The following is a 23,616-nucleotide window of genomic DNA, read 5'->3' as shown; positions in this document are numbered from 1 at the left end:
TACCGTTCTCAGTGCACTTCCGGTCAGCCCGAACGGTCTGGAAGCCCTCCATGGAAACGTTTTGGTCAGGTATGTCCTCGTGCAGCCACGTTTCAGTAAAACACATAACACTGCCCTTCCGAAACTGATCTGGCCATAGACTCATCTCCACCTACCTGCCTTTTCCCCATAATCCTTAATTCTCCTTCCATGGAAAAATCTATCCAACCTGGTCTTAAATATATTTACTGAGGTAGCTTCCACTGCTTCATTGCCAGAAAACTCCACAGATTCACCACACTCTGGGAAAAGCAGTTCCTCCTCATCTCCGTCCTAAATCTATTCCCCCGAACCTTGAGGCTATTTCCTCTAGTTCTAGTCTCACCTACCAGTGGAAACAACTTTCCTGCCTCTACCTTATCTATCTCTTTCATAATTTTATATGTTTCTATAAGATCTCCTCTCATTCTTCTGAATTCTAACGAGTACAGTCCCAGACGACTCAATCTCCCCTCATAGTCTAACCCACTCATCTCTGGAATCAACTCGGTGAACCTCCTCTACACCACCTCCAAAGCCAGTGTATCATTCCTCAAGTAAGGAAACGAGAATTGCACGCAGTACTCCAGATGCGGCCTCACCAGTACCCTGAAAAGTTGCAGTATAACCTCCCTGGTTTTAAATGCAATCCCTCTAGCAATGGCCAACATTCCATTTGCCTTCTTGATAGCCTGCTGCACCTGCAAACCAACCTTTTGTGATTCAAGCACCAGCACTCCCAAGTCCCTCTGCACAATAGCATGCTGCAATTTTTTAACCATTTAAATAATAATCTGCTCTTCCTTTTTTCTTTCAAAGTGGATGACCTTGGATTTACCAACATAGTACTCCTTCTGCCAGACCCTACCCACTCACTTAACCTATCTATATCTCTCTGCATATCTTCTGCACAATTTGCTTTTCCACTCAATTTAGTATCATCAGCAAATTTAGATACACTACACTCAGTCCCCTCTTTTACTGCACAGTACAGGTCCTTCGGCCCACAATGTTGTGTCGACCCTCTTCCAGATCATTAGTGTATATCATGAACAGCACTGATCCCCTGCAGCACACTGCTCACCACTGATTGCCAACTGGAGTACGACCCATGTACCCCAACTCTCTGCTTTCTATTAGTTTACCAATCCTCTATCAATGCTAATACATCAGCCCCAACTCTATGCATCCTTACCTTATGGATAAGTTTTTTATGCAGCACCTTATTGAAATAACATCCACCTATTCTCCTCTATCCACTGCACTCATTGTATCCTCAAAGAAATCCAGCAAGATTCTCAAACAGGACCCGCATTTGCTGAATCCACGCGTCTACCTGACGGATCCATTTCTTTCCAGATGCCTCGCTATTATTCCTTTAATGATAGCTTCAAGCTATAGATGTTAAACTAACTGGCCTATAGTTACCTGCCTTTTGCCTACATCCTTTTTTGAACAGTGGCGTGACTTTCGCCGGCTTCCAAACAGCTGGGACCTACCCAGAGTCCAGAGAATTTCGGTAAATTATCACCAAAACCTTTACTTTAACTTCTGCTATTTCTGCCAATTAAGTGATCATGAAGGTAAAGACTATAAATTAACTTACCGCGAGGGAGGAGGTCTGTAAACTGGCACTCTTAATGCGAGGTATTAAAGAGTTCTTCATGGATGGATAATCTATCAGGTTAGCAAATGTTGGAATTATGTTCAGGCAAAGCTCCTAAAAGAGAAAGAAAATAATTTAAATCAACAGTTAGTTAAAGTCATTGCAGACAAACTCAAGGGATTGACTACTGGAAGCTGGAGCAATCAGTGTTCATGGCATCAGGTTGGAGGCTACCCAGACAGAATATGAGGTATTGCTCCTCAAACCCGAGTATGGAAGTAGAGGAAGCCATGGTCACACATATCAGAGTGGGAATGGAAAGTTGAATTGAAATGGGTGGTCACCAAAAGATCTTGCCTTGTGCGCTAGACTGGGTAAAGGTGCTTGACAAATCAATTCCCCTAAGCTGCGTATTATGTGTCTCCAAGTTCTCAGAAACCTCATCCTTAATAATGGACTCCAACACCTTCCCTACTAAAGTTAGGATGAGAGGCCTACAATATCCTTTCTTCTGCCTCTTTCCCTTATTAAACAGTGGAGTGACATTTGAAATTTTCCAGATCTCTGAAACCACTCCAGAATCTAGTGATTCTTGAAAGATCATCTGCATGAACCAACAATTGTATACAACTTAAAAAGTGTGTGGCACTTTATATTAACATTATATAAAAGAAAATTCAGGCTGTACAGCAACAAAGGTGATGTGTGTGGCTGCATTCCAGTTCATGCATGGCCGCATACACTTGCAACTCATATTGCTCCACAATCTCTTCAGCTACCTCTTTCAGGATCCTGGGTTGCAGCCCATCTACCTCCAGACCTTTCAGCTTCCCAAGCACCTCTTCCTTAGTGATAGCAACTACACTCACTTCTGCCCCCGGACACTCAAATTTTTGGCATACTGGTAGCATCTTCCATAGCAAAGACTGATGCACAACACTTTAGTTCCTCCACTATTTTGTTATCTCCACATTACTATCTTTTTAGCATTATTTTCCAGCAGTTTGATTTTCCAGCCATTGCTGTTCTGCTGTCATCCCTGCTAGTGTCCACTTCCAATCAACTTTCGCCAGCTGTCCTCTCATTCCTCGATAATTTCCTTTACTCCACTGTAATACTAGAAGTTTTTTCAGTTATATAGAGTAAAAGGAAAGTGAGAGTCAATATTACACCACTGGAAAATGATGTTGGTGAGGTAGTAATGGGGACAAAGGAACGGCGATGAATTTAATAAGTAATTTGCATCAGTCTTCACTGTGGAAGATATGAGCAGTGTGCCAGAGGTCTGTGAGTGCTGGGGAGTGAGTGCCATTCTATTACAAAGGAAAAAGTGCTAGGCAAACTGCAAGGTCTTAAGGTGGATAAGTCACCTGGAAACAGATAGATTACATCCCAGAGTTCTGAAAGAGCTTGCTGAAAAGATAGCAGATGTATTGGATATTAAGAATCACTTGATCCTGACATGGTTCCAGAGGACTAGAAGATTGCAAATATCACTCCACTCTTTAAAAAGGGAGGAAGGCAAAAGAAAGGAATTTGTAGGCCAGTTAGCCTAACCTCAATGGTTGGGAAAGTGTTGGAGTCTATTAGTAAGGATGCGGTCTCAAAGTATTTGGAGAGTAATGATAAAATATGTCAACGTCAGCATGGCTTCTGTAAAGGGAAACCTTCACTGACAAATCTGTTAGAGTTTTTCGAGGAAGTAACGAGCAGAGTGGAAAGGAGAGACATTGGATGTCATTTATTTGGATTTTCAGAAGGCATTTGATAAGGTGCCACATATGAGACTGCTTAACAAGGTAAAATCCCATACATTACAGGAGAGATTCTGGCATGGATAGAGGAATGGCAGACAGGCAGGAGGCAGTGAGTGGGAATAAAAGGGGCCTTTTCTGGTTGGCTGCCAGTGACTAGTGGAGGCACAAGTTTGGAGGAGGAGACGATGGCAGCGCGAGGCAGCTTGCAGCGGCCACTCCGGTGAATGATATCTGTTATCTGTCAAGTAGGGTGCCGTGCACAATCCTGATTTGATGGAGACAGACGTGAGAGCACGGAAGAACATCTGGAGAAGCTTCTGAAATGCCTTCTTCGCTGCCACTGCTACTGTGTGATCCAGAATCTCCGGAGAAGGCCCCGAGTCCTCGGCTTTGCTTGTTGCTCGGCGGCCGGGGCGGGGTCGAAGCGCTCGGCAGAGGATGATGCTCAGGAGGCTGTATCAGGGGGGTTGGTTGGAGGCTCACAGTTTTCGGATGGACTCAAGTCGGCTGTGGTCGGGTGCTTCCAATGCATCAGCAGTTGTCGGCACCTGGAGGTTTATGGCAGGGAGAGTTTCTCCCTTTTGCCGCCTGCTATCGGGACTATCGGGAGTCGATCGGGACTTTGAGACTTTTTTTTTACCGTGCCCATGGTCTGCTCTTCATCAAATTATGGTATTGCTTTGCACTGCTGTAACTATTTGTTACAATTATGTGGTCTTGTCAGTGTTAGTCTTTGGTTTGTCCTTTTTTTGTGCTATCACTCTGGAGGAACATTGTATCATTTCTAAATGACAATAAATGACTGAGTGTCCTCATAATCTAATCTACTCTCAGGGGTCAGTATTGGGACCACTAATTTCCACATTGTTTGTCAACAATTTACATAATGGAATTGATGGCTTTGAGGCAAAGTTTGCGGATGATATGCAGATAGGTGGAGGGGTAGGTAGTTTTAAGGAAGCAATGAGATTGCAGTAGGATTTAGACAAATTGGAAGAATAGGCAAAAAGAAGTGGCAGGTGGAATACAGTGTGGGAAATGTATGATAATGCATTTTGGTAACAGGAACAAAAGTGCAGACCATTATCTAAATGGGGAGAAGGTTCAAACACCAGAGGTGCAGAGGGACTTAGAAGTCCTCGTGCAAGACTCCCAGAAGGTTAATTTACAGGTTGAGTCTGTGGCAAAGAAGGCAAATGATTGTTGGCATTCATTTCAAGGGGAATAGCACGGAGATAACGCTGTGCCTTTATAAGACACTAGTCAGACCGCACTTAGACTATTGTCAACAGTTTTGGGCTCCATATCTCAAAAATATCATCATTAGACAGAGTCCACAGGAGGCTCACAAGGATGATTCTGGGAATGAAGGGATTAACATTTGAGGAGCGTTTGGCAGCTTTGGGCCTGTACTCACTAGAATTAGAAGAATGTGGGGGAATCTCATTGAAACACACCAAATGTTGAAAGGACTAGATAAGGTGGATACAGAGAGGATGTTTCCTATGTTGGGTGTGTCCAGAACTAGAGGGCATAGCCTCAAAATTCAGGAATGAGCTTTTAGAACAGAGGCAAGGATGAATTCTTTTAGCCAGAGAGTAGTTAATCAGTGAAATACTCTGTCACAGACAGTTGTGGAGACCAAGACTGTGGGTATATTTAAAGCAAAAATTGATAGTTTCCTGATTGGTCAGGGCATGAAAGGTTTTGGCAAGAAGGCTGGTGTATGTGGTTGAGTGGGATTCGGGATCAGCCATGATGGACTGGCGGAGAAGAATCAATGGGCTGAATGGCCTAATTCTGCTCCTATGTCTTATGGTAATACTGATACATCTGACTTTAGCATCTCCATCTCAAATCGCAGGGTGAATTCTATCATCTTATGATCACTGGCACCTTAGGATTCCTTTACCTAAGCTCTTTAAGGTCAACTCCAATGTCTTCCATGATGGGGATGTCTCTGAGTTCACGGAAGGGGTCACAAGTTTCATCCGGAAGTGCATCGAGGATGTTGTCCCCAGAAATCGATCAGGGTCTATCCAAGCCAGAAGCCCTGGATCAACAGCTCCATGTGAGCAGCACTTACTGCGTGACACAGAGCTTACATTGCCAGTGACTAACAGGAACTTAAGAAATGTAGCTACACAAAGCCATCAAGGCAGTGAAACGAAAATACAGGGACAAGATCTAGACACAACTCTCCACCGATAACATACGCAGCTTATTGACATCAAGGGATCTGGGGTTGAGAGCTTTAAGTTCCTCAGCATACACCTCAACAAGGATCTCACATGGCCTATACATACTGGCTGTGTGGTGAAAAAGGTACAAGAGTGCCTCTTTCACCTCAGACATTTGAAGAAGTTTGGTATGGGCCCCTAAATCCTAAGAACTTTCTACAGGGGTGCAATTGAGAGCATCCTGACTGGCTGCATCACTGTCTGGTATGAGAACTGTACTTCCCTCAATCACAGGACTCTGCAGAGAGTGGTGCGGACAGCCCAGTGCATCTGTAGATATGAACTTCCCATTATTCAGGACTTTTACAAACGCAGGTGTGTAAAAAGGGCCCAAAGGATCATTGGGGACCCAAGTTATCCCAACCACAAACTGTTCCAGCTGCTACTATTCGGGAAGTGGTACCGTAGCATAAAAGCCAAGACCAACAAGCTCCGGGACAGCTTCTTCCACCAGGCTATCAAGTCTACTTAACTCATGCTGACACAACTGTATTTCTATGCTATACTGACTATCCTGTTGTACATACTATTTATTATAAATTACTATAAATTGCACATTGCACATTTAGATGGAGATGTAACGTAAAGATTTTTACTCCTCATGTACATGAAGAATGTAAGTAATAAAATCCATTCAATATAATAATTTCTGGTTCGTTACACAACACCCAATCTAGAATAGCTGATCGATCCCCTGGTGGGTTCAACTATGAGCTGCTCTTAAAAGCCATCCCCAAGGCATTCTACAAATTTCCCCTCTTGGGATAGAGCATCAACCTGATTTTCCCAATTTACCTGCATATTGAACTATCGTAACACTGTCCTTTTGACATGCCTTTTCCACCTGCTTTGTAATTTGTAGCCTACATCTTTGCTACAGTTCAGAGGCCTGCAGTTAACACCCATCAGGATCTTTTTACCTTTGTTCTTAGCTCTATCCACAAGAATTCCATACCTTCCAATTCTATGTCACCTCTTTCCAAGGATTTGATTTCTTCCTTTACTATCAGAGCCACCCTACCCCCTCTATGTACCTGCCTGTCCTTTGGATTCAATGTGCATTCTTGGATGTTACGCTCCCAGCTATAATCTGCTTTCAGCCAAGATTCAGTGATGCCTACAATATCATACATGCCAATCTGTAACTGTGCTACAAATTCATCTGCTTTATTCCATATACTGTGTGCATTCAAATAGAACACTTTCAATCCTGTATTCTTCACCCTTTTGATTTTGTTCCCCTTTTACATCGTGACTTATCCCGTTGACTGTAATTCTAACCCTATCATCAACCTGTCCTTGCTATCAGTCTCACTACACACTGCCCCTATTTGTAAATTAACTGCCCCTTCCTCAGTCCTATCACTCCGGTTCCCACCCCCCTGCCAAATTAGTTTAAACCTTCTTCAACAGCTCCAGCAAACCTGCCCACGAGGATACTGGTTACCCTCAGGTTCAGCTGTAACTCATCCCTTTTATACAGGTCATACCTTCCCTAGAAGAAGGATCTCTAGAGGAGATCCCAATGATCTAGAAATCTAAAACCTTACCCCCTGCACCAGTTCCTCAGCCAAGCATTTATCTGCCAAATGTTCCTATTCTTCTCCTATTACCCTGACACGTGGCACAAGCAGTAATTCAGAGATTACTACTCTGGCAGTCCTGCTTTTCTGTTTCCTACCCATCTCCATAAAACTCTTTTTTCCAGGACCTCTTCACCTTTCCTATCTATGCCATTGGTACCAATACATAGCAAGACTTCTGCTCCCCCTCCCCCTTTAGAATACCATGGACCTGATCCAAGACATCCCTACCCTGGCACCTGGGAGGCAACATACCATCCCGGTATCTCTTTCATGTCCACAGAATCTCATCTCTATTCCTCCATCTACAGAGGTGCAGTCCTCTTCACCTCTCCTCTTCTGAGCCACAGCGCCATACTCAAGACCAAAGACCCAGTCACTGCACCCCAAACCCAATAGGTTGTTCCCCTTAACAGTATCCAAAACAGTATACTTATTACTGAGGGGAACAGCCACAGGGGTACTCTGTATTGGCTGCTCACTTCCCTTCCTTCTCCTGATTAGTGTAATGTCTTACAGCACTAGCTTGGGGTTCAATTCCAACTATTGGCTGGAAGGTACTTGTTCATTTTCCATGTGACCACATGAGATTCCTCTGGGTGCTCAGTTTTCTCCCACGTTCCAAAGACGGATGGGTTTGGGCTAGTAGATTGTGGACTTGTTATGTTGGCTGTTGACACAATCAATGAATTTCAATATATGTTTTAATGTAGATATGACAAATTGCACTTTGGAATGACCAACCAAGGTAGGTCTGACACGGTGAGCAGTAGGGCACTGAGGGGTGTGATAGACAAAAGGGATCTGGGAATACAGATCACATAATTCCTTGAAAGTGGTGTTACAGGTAGATAATGTTGAAAACTGTTAGCACATTGGCCTTCATAAATCAAAGTACTGAGTACAGGAATTGGGATGTTATGTTGAAATTGTGTAAGACACTTGTGAGGCCTAATTTGGAATTTTGTGTGCAGTTTTGGTCACCTGCCTACAGGAAAGATGTAAATACAACTGAACAAGTGCAGAGAAAATTTACAAGGATATTGCTGGGATATGAGGACCTGAGTTATAGGGATTGATTGAATAGTTTGGGACTTCATAATGTTACAGAGTCCACATCATTCATGTCAGCGATATGTCATTGCTCGAAATCTCTCTGTGCTCTTCAGTAAGACTATACCTGAATCTGAATTGATGGTGCTTCCAGAGCCCGGTAAATCATCGGTAAGACCGTGTTTTTTATATCTTCTGGAGGAGTTTTTGTTAACAACAAATCCATCTTTTGCAAGAAGATTAGCAGCACCTAATCACAACAGAACACAAATAACTTCATTCAATTTGTTACTTCTCCAAGTAAACCAGTAAAATATATGAAAATTAATTCAAGTTTATTGTCACTCAACCGCATACATTTATACCATCAAACGAAACAATGTTCCAAGTAGCACAGCACAGTACATGTAACTCTCACAACACTTAAAAGTAACATTACCACAAAGAAGTTAACAGATAATAAATATATTCCATTAGATTGACATTTAGCATAAGTGTCAGAGATTGACAGAAAAAAAAATGCAAAAGCTAATAAGACTGTCTATTTCTTTTCAGCTTTGTATCTAGATGTGCATTCAACTCACCATGTTGCTAGCCTGAAGCATGAAAAGAAAAAGAATAATTTACTTAATTTACATGCAGCATGGAGTACTTCACAGATTGCTAAAGAGCACACACAAAAATAATATTTCTTTTTAGTTTGAGCAACAAACAGAAATTCACCCAAAAGCAGTTTGCAGACAGCAAGAAGACCTGGCAGATTTGGGTCTCGGGATGACACAAAGCCATACCACAATCTCTAAGCAGCTCAAGTGAGTGAATTAGTGGTGGGGCACTGTGTAACCCACAACTCTGGAAGGATATTACATCTGCCCCCAATGAACATGCATGGCTCTCTATTGAATGGCTGCTAATCACACTCACAACTGAAGTAGTATTACACATACACAGCCACAGTGGGCTACAGTGAGCAGGACACGCTGCAATTTCCCTTTGCTTTTAGCCTGTGCATCTCAACCTAAACAAAATTCAGACTGTTTCATTCTTTGCAGCTTCTTGATGGTCTCGATTCTCTGTACCTGAATGGGCTCTTGCAACTTGAAGACTGGTACCAGGTCTGGGAGAATTAGCTTAACGTACTCCTCCTTGGTGCATTCTTCAACGATGAGCAGGACGTTCGGCAGGACAAAGGGCACCATGTCCGGGTTCACAAACTCTGACGTCAAGCACGGTAGGATGCGCTGAACTACAACCCGCTAGATCAGAAAAAAACAACAACGACGGAATTAATACAGAGATTCATCCTTTGTTAGAATGACATCCTTACTACTCAAGAACCTATCAAACTCCACTTTAAGTATACCCAATGACATAGCTGTCTGTGGCAATGAATTTCACAGATTCACCACCCTCTGGCTAAATAAATTCCTTCTCATCTCTGTTGGCGTTTTCCATTTATTTCCCAGCAATCTGTATTTTGATTCAACATATCAATGGGTTTAGACCATCTTTTATTCACGAACATTCACTTCCCCCATCTCCTCTCCCAACCAGATATGAGAAGGTGCAGAAGAGGTTTATCAGCTTACCGAGGCCAAATCAAAGGTGGCGACGAATCAGTATTTAGGAGGGAGATTGAAAATCCAGCTGACTGGTGCCACAACGCCAACCTCTTACTCAATGTCAGTCAAACCAAGGAGCTGATGATTGATTGACGTCAGGAGGAGGAAACTAGAGGTCCATGAGCCAGTCCTCATTGGGGGACCAGAGATGGAAAAGATTAGCAACTACAAATTCCTCAGTGTTATCCTTTCAGAGGACCTGTCCTGGGCCCAGCACATAGATGCAAATACAAAGAAAGCACGGTAGTGCTTCTACTTCTTTCACTGTTTGCGAAGATTCAGCATGATCTCTAGAACTTTGACAAACTTCTACAGATGTGTGGTGGAGAGTATTTTGACTGGATGCATCACAGCCTGGTATGGAAACACCAATGGCCTTGAAAAGAGAATCCTACCAAAAGCAGTGCATATGGCCCAATCCATCTTCGGTAACCCCTTCCCACCATTGAGTACATCTACATGAAACATTGCTGCAGGAAAGCAGCATCCATTACCAGGGACCCCCACCATCCAGGTCATGCTCCCTTCTCGCTGCTGCCATAAGGAAGGTGGTACTGGAGCCTCGGGACTCACACCACCACGTTCAGGAACAGTTATTACCGCTCAACTATTGGGCTCTTGAACCAAAGATAATTTCATTCAACTTCATTTGCCCCATTACTGAATTCTTCCCACACCCTATGGACTCATTTTCAAGGACTCATCTCATTTTCTCAGTATTTATTGCTCATTTAGCTGTTATTATTGTACTTTTTTCTTTCTTTTTGTATTTGCACAGATGGCTGTCATTTGAACTGGTTGTCCGTCCTGCTGGTGCAGTCTTTCATTGATTCTGTTATAGTTATGGGATTTATTGAGGATGTCCACAAAAAAATAAATCTCAGGGTTGTATATGGTGATATATATGTACTTTGCTAATAAATTTATTTCAAACTCTGATTTGTATGACAGTATATGACAATCTTCACGCTGTATATCGGTCCATGTGACAATAATAAACCAATGTCAATAGTGATTTGAGGAACTAAGTTTCACTGCCATTACCAGTCACAATGGAACTAACCAGACCTTGGGAAGCTTTGGCAGAACTTTCGGCAGCCCTTTGTAAAATTGTGACTTCTGTAGGTTGTCTCGCTGGAAGAGGGTATCAAAATACTGCAGAGTCATAGCCCCTATGTCATCAAAAAAAGGGATCTGGGAAAGAGCACACAAAGTTCATCAGAACAAAACAAATAAATAATGAGCTCAAAGGTTTCATGGAAATTCAATTTGATGCCAGAATTATTTTCTCAAACACTGATCAAAAATAATCAAGCGCACGTCAGAACCTTTTTTAAAAGAGTATATATATTCAGCTATAAATACACAGAGCACTAAAGCACAGAAAGACTTTTCAGCCTATCTAGTCCATGCTGAACAGTTGTTCTGCCATTGATCTACACGTGGACCACAGCCCTTCATACTCCTCCCATCCAAACTTGTCTTAACTGTTGCAAATAAACCCGCATCCACCACTTCTGCAATCAGACAATCATTGGTTAACTACTGATGGTCAGGACTCAGGCACGGAAGCTGAAAGAACAGAGTGTGTCCAATTCTGGTCACCTCATTATCAGAAGAGTGTCGGTGCAGAGGAGATTTACTAGAATTCTGCCTGGACTTGAGGGCATGCTGTATTAACATAGGCTGAGTGATCCAGGGCTTTTCTCTTTGGAGTGACATCAGCCAAACACATGGACCAACTGTGCAAACCTGTCATACTGAGGGGCTTGCCACACTGTTGGAGGAGCAGCAGTGAAGAAGCAAGCATGTCACCAACTTGAAAATCATCTGTGCAACCTTCAGCACCTGAGACATAACCTTTTCTCATTTTCATGAACTTGTCATAAGCCTGAGAGTCTGGGCCCAAGGACTGGAGGTCCAAAAATGGCCTGTCCCGGGGTTGGAGGCTGTCTGTGTGTGCCAATGAGTCAGTGGATAGGAGGGTGCAAAAGAGGTTGTTTTGCTGTTGCTGTCTTGTTGGGTTTTGTTGCTGTTGTTGCTGCTACTGCTGTTCGCTTTCTGCTAAACATGGTGGGCATGCTGTGATGGTGCCAGAATGTGTGGTTGTGTTGGTTGTGAAAGCATAAGATACATTTCATGTTTCCATGAACCCGTGACAAATAGATCTGAAGTTTATCCTATTGTCATTAGGGAGGAGGTACGGTAGCCTGAAGACCCACACTCAACATTTTAGGAATAATTTTCCCCCCACCATCAGATTTCCGAATGGTCCATGCACTGATGAACACAACATCACGATTCCTCTTTGGCACTATTTATTTATATTTATTGTAACTTAATCTTTTCTGTCTTGCACTCTGCTGCTGCCACAAAGCAATCAATTTCACAACAAGAATCAGTGATAAAAACCTGTTTCTGATTCAGATGTCCTGCCTTTCTCAAATTAATGTAAAGTTCCTCAAGCAACTCTTCTAAGAAATCTACCATCCCTGCTGGACTCGTTTGTGTCCAGGACAAACAAGTGGGAAGGAAAAAACCTTTACAGACACTACCCGCCCTGCAAACGGCCTTTTCCTAAAGCTCCCTTCTGGAAAGCGCTATAGCGCTATGAAAACTAAAACTTCACACCATCTTGAAAGTTTCTTCGCCCAGGCGATTGATCTGATCAACCATTCTAGTTCAGCTCTTACCCCTTTATCTATTACCCCTTTCATCTTTCTGTAAACCCATTGATAATGCTGCTTACATTGTAAATGCAAGCTAGTATTTGTGTTGATGCACATTTTATTCCACATCCTCTTTCAGACACTAATTTTATTAGTTTTTTCACTATACACAATTCTTTATTTTTATATAATTCTTTATAGTTGTTGAAGGTTGTTGTTTCTTGTGTGCTGTGCCCTGACCAACACACCACAGCAAATTCTTAATAATGTACATGTATATGGGAAATAAAGTTGATCCTTGATCCTATGAAGGGTAAGGAGCTTTCCCTGAAGTACCAGGCTGAACCAATATCACTAAACACACAGATTGGCCTATCATTTATCAATCTCTTGTTTCAGGAAGCCTGAGGTGCATAAAATGTGCTTTTTTTTTGTTGGCTGCTTTGTAAAAGTACTTCCACTGCTGAGAACTACAAAATCACTGGACAGGAGAGAGAATCACCTGGTTTCAACAAGTGGAGAGATGTAATTTCATATCTGTGTGCCTGCTGCCTGCTCACCTTACATAGCTGATCAGCATCTGGTCTCACAGCCGGCGTTACATTTAGGAGCAATTTCAGATGCTCCCGGACCTCCTCGGGAACCTTCTGCAGTATGCCAGGGCCTAATCGAGTGAGCTGCAAAAGCAGAAAAGACATTCATAATTCAATCCTCAAACCAAACAACGGCAAGTCATGTTTGAAAATCTCTCACAAACTTGATTTTTTTCTCTCTCGAACTGTCAACATTAACCCATTGACTGAAAGACTTCAAAAACCTATCCCCACGGCAACCCTGACCTCCACCCCTCAACCTCCCCCTTATGAAGGATAGAGATAGGGTAAATGTAAGCAGGCTTTACCCACTGAGGTTGGGTGAGACCAAAACTCAAGGTCATAGGTTAAGGGTGAAAGGTGAAATGTTTAAGGTGTACCTGACGGGCAACTTCTTCACTCAGAGGGTGGGCAAGAGTGTGGATCGAGCTGCCTGCAGAAATGGTGGATGCAGATTTGATCACAACATTTAAGAGAAGTTTGGATAGGTTCACAGATGGGAGGGGTCTTGAGGGCTATGGTCCAAGAACAGGTAGATGGGACTAAACAAAGTAACAGCTTGGCATGGGCTAGATGGGCCTCAGGGCCTGATTCTGCACTGTAGTGTTCTATGACTATATTATCTCTGTCTTATCCATTTCTCTGCTTCTTTGCACCTTAAAGCTAATTTATTTTCACTTTTTCCTGGTATTGACAAAGGGTCTGTGAGTTGATGACTGTTTCTCTTCCCGCAGATGCTGCCTGACCTGCACAGTATTTACAGCAAACTATTTAAGACACTTGTTCTATGTTTTTACTCTTGCAAGATACACAAAAGAAAAATAAATTATGTGGTAAAACAATTAAAAGACCAATGATGGCAGCTAAGCCCTGGACGTGCGTTTTAATCAAATACTTAAACACAGAAAGAGAAGTGGAGTTAGGGGTCAGGTTGGGAGTTAGGCACAGAGATGTGAGAGGTTAGAGGTCAGGCCTGAGTCTAGGCCTCTACTCTACGTTACACACTCGAAGGCCAGCGACGACATAGATGAAAGGATGGATGTCAGCCATGGACAAAGATCAGAAAAAACAATGGCTGGTTCCCCAAGTAATGTCAGTCAGTGAGTCTGAAGTTCAGCTGTGAGGTCAGTACTGAAGATCAAAGCCCGAAGATCAACTAGAAGCCTGAAAGTCGAGGCCCATTGGCCAGAAGCCTGGAAGTGGAGGCCCATTGGCCAGAGCCATGAATTCCAGTCTATTGGGGAAATCGGAGGCCTGATGTCTGTGAGTCCAATGAAGGTTAGAGCCCAGGAGGCAGCCTGTCCTGTGATTGGAGGACTGTTTGTATGTGTGAGTAGGTGCATAGATGAGAGGAAGGGAAGTTACCTGTTTCGCTGCTGTTGTTCCACTAAACATTGGGGACATGCAATGTTTGCGCCGGAATGTGTGGCAACACTCCTAGGCTGCCTCCAGCATATTCTGAGTTTGTGTTGGTTGTTAACGCAAACAACGCATTTCACTAACAACAGGAATTCTGCAGATGCTGGAAATTCAAGCAACACACATAAAAGTTGCTGGTGAACGCAGCAGGCCAGGCAGCATCTCTAGGAAGAGGTGCAGTCGACGTTTCAGGCCGAGACCCTTCATCAGGATTTCACTGTAGGCTTCGATGTGCACATAATAAACAAATCTACATCAATCTACTTCCTTGAGGTCCTTGCACTTTATTTGTCTGCCTGCACTGCAATTTCACTAAGCACATCTTTCCCTCTCCACCTCTCTCCACTTTCCGCAGGGATCGGTCCCTCCCCACGGACCTCCCACCTGGCACTTAACCCTGTAAGCGCAAGTGCTACACCTGTCCCTACACCTCCTCTCTTGCCACCATTCAGGGCCCCACACAGTCCTTCCAAGTGAGGCAACACTTCACTTGTGAGTCTGTTGGGGTCACCTATTGCATCCAGTGTGGCCTCCTCTACATCGGTGAAACCTGACGCAGATTGGGGGACCGCTTCGTTGAGCACCTCTGCTCCGTCCGCCACAACAGACAGGATCTCCCAGTAGCCACCCACTTCAACTCTGCTTCCCACTCTCATTCAGATATGTCCATACATGGCCTCCTCTACTGCCATGATGAGGCTAAACTCAGGTTGGAGGAGCAACACCTCATATACCGTCTAAGTAGTCTCCAGCCCCTTGGTATGAACACAGAATTCTCCAACTTCCGGTAATTCCCTCCCCCTCTCTTCCTCTATCCCTATTTCACTCTGCCCCCTCCCCCAGCTGCCTATCACCTCCCTCATAGTTCCGCCTCCTTCTACTACCCATTGTGTTTTCCCCTATTCCTTCTTCACCTTTCCTGCCTATCCCTCCCTGCTTCCCCTCCCCCACCCCTTTATCTTTCCCTTTACTGGTTTTTCACCTGGAACCTACCAGCCTTCTCCTTCCCACCCTCCCCCCACCTTCTTTATAGGGCCTCTGCCCCTTCCCTCTTCAGTCCTGACGAAGGGTTCCAGCCCGAAACGTCGACCGATCTTTTCCACTGATGCTGCCCGGCCTGCTGAGTTCCTCCAGCATGTTGTGAGTATTGCTTTGACCCCAGCATCTGCAGATTATTTTGTGTTTAATTAGAGCCAGTTCAGTGCCAGGGAAAGGAGGAGATTCAAACACTGGAGTGGTTGGAAAAGGCAACACAAATTTATGAGGTAATAGTAGATCAGAGGAAGAAAATTAGTTTGGAACTAGAGCACTGTGTTCCATGTGAAAATGAGTTAAAAGTCCACTGGAGACTCAGCAAGAGGCAGCTGTGCTGGGATTGGAGGACAATGCATTTGTGTGCGCAGGAGGTGGGGCAGGGGGGAATGGAGTTTGTTTTTGCAGTTCAAAGCTCAATGGTTGAAAGGTCATTTATTATCAAAGTATACAACTCTGACGTTTTTCTTACGCAGGTAGCCACAAAATCAAGAAAAAAAGAACAACAGGACAATCGTCAACCCCCAAATTCCAACTCCCTGCACAAAATAAAAATAAAATGGAACAGGCACATCGGCTCCCAATCCCCCTCACACAAAAAATGAGAAAGATCAGGCGAAAAACACAGAGTATGAAAAACTATAAGACTGAAAGAAGTCCATATCCAAAATGCAGAAAACCTGGGCACAGCATCTGCCTCTCCCCTCTCCAGCAACAGAGTGACCCCACCAGCAATCAGAAGGCAGTCTCTCCTCTCTGTTGTTAATTGTTGTTCTGCTGAGCACTGAGGGCTGCTATATTGATGCAGAAGGTGTGGCCCCAGCACGTCCTTAGGTTACGTTGGTTGTTAACACAAATGATGCACTTCACTGATATATGTGTGAGGAATAAATTAATCTGAATCTGAAAAGTCAATATTCTGTACAGGGAAGTAACAACTATGGCTTTTATGAGCCCTGAAATGATGAGAGTGAGATTATTGCAATATATGAAGGTAAGTGGGACAGGCAGCTTAGAGGGTCATAATCTCACATCAGGGTGGTCCAGGGCACAAGGGTAGGCAGACCATAAGATATAGGAGCAGAATTAGGTAACACATCCTTTGAGTCTGCTCTGCCATTCCATCATGGCCAATTTACTATCCCTCTCAACCCCACTCTACCTTCTGCCTGTTATATTCGATGCCTTTATAAATCAAGAACATCAAACTGCGCTTTAAATATACCCAATGACTTAGCCTCCACAGCCATTCGTGGCAATTAATTCCACAAATTCACCACTCTCTGGCTAAAGAAATTCCTCCTCATCCCTGTTTGGAAGGTATGTCCTTCCATTCTGATGCTGTGCCCTCCGGTTCTGGACTTCCTCACTAGAGGAAACATCCTCTCCATGTCCTCTTTATCTAGGCCTTTCAATAGAGACTAGGAAGTAGGTTCTGGGAGACATGAGAAGAAAGGAGGTGGGTAAGAGGTGGATTCAAGAGAATAGCCAGTCTGATAAAAGGTCATCGCCTTCAGCACACTGCTGCTCTCTCCACAGATGCTGACTAACCTGTTGAGCATTTGCAACACTGCCGGTTTTTATTAATGTTCATTCTCTACAGTTTTTGTGCTTTTCGATTACCTGATCCAGTTGTCTGCTGAAACTCTTGAAGATGTCCTGCTTGTTGACTTCAAAGATGGGTGTGCCGTCATTAAACACGGTGAACATGACACCTCCTAAGGAGTACATGTCACTGGCCAGATCACAGCTCACTGATAGAATGTACTCCGGAGCAACGTATTCTGGGTTCGGAAGGCACAAAGGAGGAAGGTTTGGGTCCCACTCCTTGCATGTAAATTTAAGCTGCAAAAGGGAATGAGAAAAATATAAACACAAGAGATTCTGCAGATGCATAATAATAGTCTGGCATGGACTAGATAGGCCGAAGGGCTAGTATCTGTGCTGTAGCACTCTATTAGTATGTTGGAAATCTTGAACACCACACACAAAATGCTGGAGGAACTCGACAAGCTAGGCAGCATCTATGGAGGAAAATAAAGAGTCAAAGTAGCTGACCCAAAACATCGACTATTTATTACCCTCCATGGATGCTGCTTGACTTGCTGAGTTTTTCCAACATTTTGTTTGCATTATTCCAGATTTCCATAGAAAGGAATAAATAATCAATGTTATGGGTCAACTGTTGATTTCTCTCCATAGATGCTGCCTGACCTGCTGAGTTCCTCCAGCATTTCAAGTTACGTTCCACAAAAAAAAACCTGATTTAACTAAATCCAAATTGTAAAACCCAGCATTATCCACTGCAAACAGTCTTTGGTCCAGCAACATTTAGCCACCTCATGGTAAAGTTTGCTGATGACACAAAATTAGGGGGAACGGTCTGATAACATTCAGGCAGCAGAATCAATAGTTAGATCTAAACAAAATCAGGATGTGGGCAGATAAATGGCAGATGAAATTTAATACAAGTATTACATATAGGAAGCAGAAATATTAGCTATAAATACACAATCGGGGGCCCTTGAGTTAAAAAGCGCACTGTATGAGCAGGTTTTGGGTGTCCTGGTAGACTCATTACTATCAACACCTAGACAATGCACAGAAGCAATTAGGAAGACTAACAGAATGCTGGCTATATAATGCGCTCAGTGGAGCTCAAGTCTAGAGTCATTCTCCGGAAGCTGTATATTACGCTTCTGAGGCCACACCTTGAGTACTGTATACAATTTTGTTCTCCATATTATGTGACGGCACTAGAGAGAGTTCAGAAAAGGACAACTAGACTCATTCCAATTCTGCAGGGTATGAGGTTTAGAAACATAAAAAACCTACAGTACAATACAGGCCCTTCAGTCCACAAAGCTATGATGAAAGATTGAAAGAATTAAATCTTTTTAACCTTAGTAAACATAGAATGAGAGGAGACATGATAGAAGTGTTCAAAATCATTAAGGGTATAAGTAAGGTGGATGTCTGCTGCTACTTCAAAAGTAATCCAACGTCAAGGACACGTGGAGATTTCAGACTAACATCAGGAAGTAATTTTTTTTAACACGGTGAGCTGTGGACATGTGGAACAAACTACCTAGTTGGGTACCTTAGAGACTTTCAAATCTAAACTTGATAGTTATATCAACACACTATATGAATAGGAATGTGGCAAGCTTTGTTGGGCCGAATGGCCTATTCTTGTTAAAATCACCCTGTGTGCATTCTACGTCATGGTGACTTCATAACAAAATGTTTTATGATCAAGAGTAAATCTCACTGCTTTGGACCTCACACCAGATGCAGTCAGGACAGCTGATTGAAAGAGAAAAGAGAATCAAATGAGCTTTTGCAATAATCCTAGTTTCATTAGCACTGATGGCATCTGCTCAACATTATCTGTTTAAATTCTCTGGCTACTATGATAAAATTCGAACTCTATTTAAAATATGAAGGGTTGTGGGCTCTGTAGGAGGGAAGGGCTAGACTGATCTGTCATCAGCAGCTTTCCTGTAACTTGATGAATGGTTATAAGTCTGAAACATTAATTTAGTTCACTCATTGTAGATTCTGTTTGACCAGATGAATCACAGAGTTACAGCATGGAAACAGGCCCTTTGGCTCACCCATTCTGTTTAAATGAGATTAGTTTTATTTGTCATATGTACATTGAAACAGCAAAACATACAGTGAAATGCGTTGCTTGCATTAAAGTCCAACACATTCCAAGGATGTGCTGGGGAAATACTCCAAGTGTTACCATGCTTCCATGACAACATAGCATGCCCACAACTTATTAACACTAACCCATATGTCTTGGAATGTGGGGAGAAACCAGAGCACCTGGAGGAAACCCACGCAGTTAGATTCAGAAACAGAATCAGGTTTATTATCACCTGCATGTGACGTGAAATTTGTTAACTAAGCAGCAGCAGTTCAATGCAATACATAATATAGAAGAGAAAAAAATCATAATAAATAAATCAATTACAGTATACATGTATTGAATAGATTAAAAAACATGCAAAAATCAGAAATACTGTATATTTAAAAAAAGTGAGGTAGTGTCCAAGGGTTCAAAGTCCATTTAGGAATCAGATGGCAGAGGGGAAGAAGCTGTTTCTGGATCGCTGAGTGAGTTCCTTCAGACTTCTGTATCTCCTACCTGATGGTAACAGTGAGAAAAGGGCATGGAAGTCCTTAATAATGGACGCTGCCTTTCTGAGACACCGCTCCCTAAAGATGTCCTGGGTACTTTGTAGGCTAGTACCCAAGATGGAGCTGACTAGATTTACAACCCTCTGCAACTTCTTTCGGTCCTGTGCAGTAGCCCCTCCATACCAGACAGTGATGCAGCCTGTCAAGATGCTCTCCATGGTACATCTATAGAAGTTTTCGAGTGTACTTGTTGACATGCCAAGTCTCTTCAAATTCCTAATAAAGTATAGCCGCTGTCTTGCTTTCTTTATAACTACATCTACATGTTGGGACCAGGTTAGATCTTCAGACATCCTGACACCCAGAAACTTGAAACTGTTCACTTTCTCCACTTCTGATCCCTCTATGAGGATTGGTAGGTGCTCCTTCGTCTTAACCCTTTCTGAAGTCCACAATCAGCTCTTTTGTCTTACTGGCATTGAGTGCCAGGTTTTTGCTGCAACACCACTCCACTAGTTGGTATATCTCACTCTTGTATGCCCTCTCATCACCACCTGAGATTCTACCAACAATGGTTGTATCATCAGCAAATTTATAAATGGTATTTGACCTGTGCCTAGCTACACATTCATGGGTGTATAGAGAGTAGAGCAGTGGGCTAAGCACACATTCCTGAGGTGCACCAGTGTTGACAGTGAGCGAAGAGGATATGTCCGCACAGGTTGTGGTCTTCCTGTTAGATCCAGTTGCAGAGGGAGGTACAGAGGCCCAGGTTCTGCAACTTCACAATCAGGATTGTGGGAATGATGGTATTAAATGCTGAGCTATAGTCAATGAACAGTAAGTGTCTGTGTTGTCCAGGTGGTCTAAAGCCGTGTGGAGAGCCATTGTGATTGCGTCTGCTGTTGACCTATTATGGCAAAAGGCAAATTGCAATGGGTCCATGTCCTTGCTGAGGCAGGAGTTCAGTCTAGCCATGACTAAACTCTCAAAGCATTTCACCACTGTCGATGTGAGTGCTACCAGGTGATAATCATTCAGGCAGCTCACATTATTTTTCTTAGGCACTGGTAATATTGTTACCTTTTTGAAGCAAGTGGGAACTTATGCCCGTAACAGTGTGAGGTTGAAAATGTTCTTGAATACTCCCGCTAGTTGGTCGACACAGGTTTTCAGAGTCTTACCAGGGACTCCATCGGGACCTTCTGCTTTGCAAGGGTTCACTCTCTTTAGAGACAGCCTAACATTGGCCTCTGAGACAGAGATCACAGGGTCATCAGGTGCAGTAGGGATCTTCACAGCTGTAGTTGTGTTCTCACTTCCAAAGCGTGCATAGAAGGTGTTGAGTTCATCTGGTAGTGAAGCATCGCTGCCATTCATGCTATTGGGTTCCGCTTTGTAGGAAGTAACGTCCTGTAAACCCTGCCAGAGTTGCCGTGCATCCAATGTCACCTCCAACCTCACTCAAAATTGTCTCTTCGCCCTTGAAATAGCCCTCCGCAAATCATACCTGGTTTTCTGGTACAGGCCTGGGTCGCCAGACTTGAATGCCACAGATCTAGTCTTCAGCAGACGACGTACCTCCTGGTTCATCCATGGCTTTTGGTTTGGAAATGTACAGCAAGTCTTTGTAGGTGCACACTCATCCACACAGGTTTTAATGAAGTCAGTAACAACTGCAGCATACTCATCCAGGTTCAAAGATGAATCCCTGAATACAGTCCAGTCCACTGATTCAAAGCAGTCCTGTAGGCGCTCCTGTGCTTCCCTTGTCCATACCTTCTTAGTCCTCACTACTGGTGCTGCAGTCTTCAGTCCCTGCCTATACTCAGAGAGTAGAAGTACAGCCAGGTGATCAGACTTCCCGAAGTGAGGGCATGGAATAGCACTGTAGGCATTCTTGATGGTGGTATAGCAATGGTCCAGTGTGTTGTTTCCTCTAGTATTGCAAGTGATCTTTTGATGGTAATTGCTTGGTGGGGAGAACATATAAACTTGCAGACAGTGACAGGAATTGAACCCTAATTGTGATTGCTGGCGCCAGAAAGTTTTACACTAATCGCTACGACAGCACAGCACCACAAAACTATAGGTAAGGAAGGGACTAATCTGATCCACAAGGCCACGTCCACTGGGAAATAATAAATGCTAAGAAAATAACAAAATGTCCTGTTAGAATCAGAAAGCAATTGAATGAATTATCCTGTCACTACCTCCTGTTCCGATGAATTGCAAGATGATATGCAAAAATCAAAACCCATGATTTTCCAGGCACCACTCCTATTCAGAATGATATTCTCCGGTGTTAGGTTCCCATGAATCATCTTAACACTGCTGTGCAAAAAGGAGAGGCCTTCACAAACCTGCAAGTAAAGGAGTGTCATATTATTGCAGTTTAAAATGGACTTAATTAAAATAACTACATGATCATAATCATGGACATACTATAAGTACAAAGTCTAGGACAGCACATGTACTGCTGAAAATCCTGAAGGACCAGTCACATATTCCTAGGCAACAACAGTTTGTTCACAGAGTTTTACACACCAAACCCTGAGGGATTGAATTACAGACTAGAGTACAAACAACCTGGGGAAATAGTTGTAGAGACCAAGAAAATGGCAGAATCATTGCGGATACAGTTGCAAGAAAAAGTTTGTAAACCCTTTGCAATTACCTAGTTTTCTGCACTAATTACTCATAAATGTGTTCCAATTTTCATCCAAGTCACAATAATAGACTAACACAATCAGTCTAAACTAATAACACACAAACAGGAACAACAGGAATTCTGCAGATGCTGGAAATTCAAGCAACATACATCAAAGTTGCTGGTGAACGCAGCAGGCCAAGCAGCATCTCTTCCTTCAGTTAGTCCTGACGAAGGGTCTCGGCCTGAAACGTCGACTGCACCTCTTCCTATAGATGCTGCTTGGCCTGCTGCGTTCACCAGCAACTTTGATGTAACACACAAACAGGTGTGCTTTTCATGTCTTTGAACTTTGTTGAACACATTGTTTAATCATTCACAGTCCAGGCTGGAAAATGTATGGGAACCCTTGTTTTTAATAACTGGTAGTATCTCCTTTAGCTGCAATAACCTCCACCAAACGTTTCTTACAGCTGTTGATCAGACTTGAACAATGGCAAGGATGAATTTTAGACCATTTCTCCACACAAACTTTCAGTTCATCAATATTTCTGGGATACCTTGCATGAACAGCCCTCTTCAGGTCATGCCATGGCATCCCAATTGGGTTAAGGTCTGAACTCTGACTTGACTATTCCAAAACACAATTTTTCTTATTTTTAAACTATTCTGTTGATTTATTCTTGTGTTTTGGATCATTGTCTTATTGCATCATCCATCTTCTATTAAGCTTCAGGTGACGGACCGCTACGCAGACATTCTCCTGTAAAACGTCTTGACATAATTTTGAATTAATTGTTCCCTCAATGATTGCAAGCTGTCCAAGCCCTGAGGCAGCAAAGCAGCACAAATCATGATGCTCCTTCCACCGTGCTTCACAGTTGGGATGAGGTTTTGGTGTTGATGTGCAGTGCCCTTTTCCCTCCAAACATAGCGGTGTGCATTTCTGCCAAAAAGTTCAACTTTAGTCTCATCCGTCCACAGAACATTGTCCCAGAAGTATTGTGGAACATCCAGGTGGTCTTTTACAAACTTGAGATGTGCAGCAATGTTTTTTTTTGGAGAGCAGATTTCCTCTGTGGTGTCCTTCTACGAACACTATTCTTGTTCTATGTTTTTCATATAGTGGACACATGAACAGAGACTTTAGCAAGTTCTTGAGATTTCTGCAGGTCTTTTGCCATTACCCTTGGGTTCTTTTTCACCTCCTTCAGCATTGCACATG

General features: G+C 43.1%; 1 protein-coding gene across 1 annotated transcript in view; it reads right to left on the bottom strand.

Annotated features, from left to right (window-relative positions):
* scyl2 (SCY1 like pseudokinase 2) overlaps window positions 1-23,616 on the bottom strand; it is a 96,292-nt gene that overhangs the window by 37,829 nt on the left and 34,847 nt on the right. The window contains exons 5-11 of the mRNA XM_063058435.1: window positions 21,955-22,104; window positions 17,216-17,437; window positions 13,109-13,225; window positions 10,948-11,073; window positions 9,337-9,513; window positions 8,385-8,507; window positions 1,625-1,738 (exon numbers count right to left, since the gene is read on the bottom strand). Coding sequence (XP_062914505.1) covers window positions 1,625-1,738; window positions 8,385-8,507; window positions 9,337-9,513; window positions 10,948-11,073; window positions 13,109-13,225; window positions 17,216-17,437; window positions 21,955-22,104 — 1,029 coding nt within the window. The remainder of the gene's footprint in view (window positions 1-1,624; window positions 1,739-8,384; window positions 8,508-9,336; window positions 9,514-10,947; window positions 11,074-13,108; window positions 13,226-17,215; window positions 17,438-21,954; window positions 22,105-23,616) is intronic.

The sequence above is a fragment of the Mobula hypostoma genome, chromosome 9 (assembly GCF_963921235.1).
Source record: "Mobula hypostoma chromosome 9, sMobHyp1.1, whole genome shotgun sequence".
In the NCBI taxonomy this organism is placed as follows: Eukaryota; Metazoa; Chordata; class Chondrichthyes; order Myliobatiformes; family Myliobatidae; genus Mobula; species Mobula hypostoma.
Note: the sequence above shows the minus strand (reverse complement) of the source record. Positions and strands in the feature narration are given on the sequence as shown.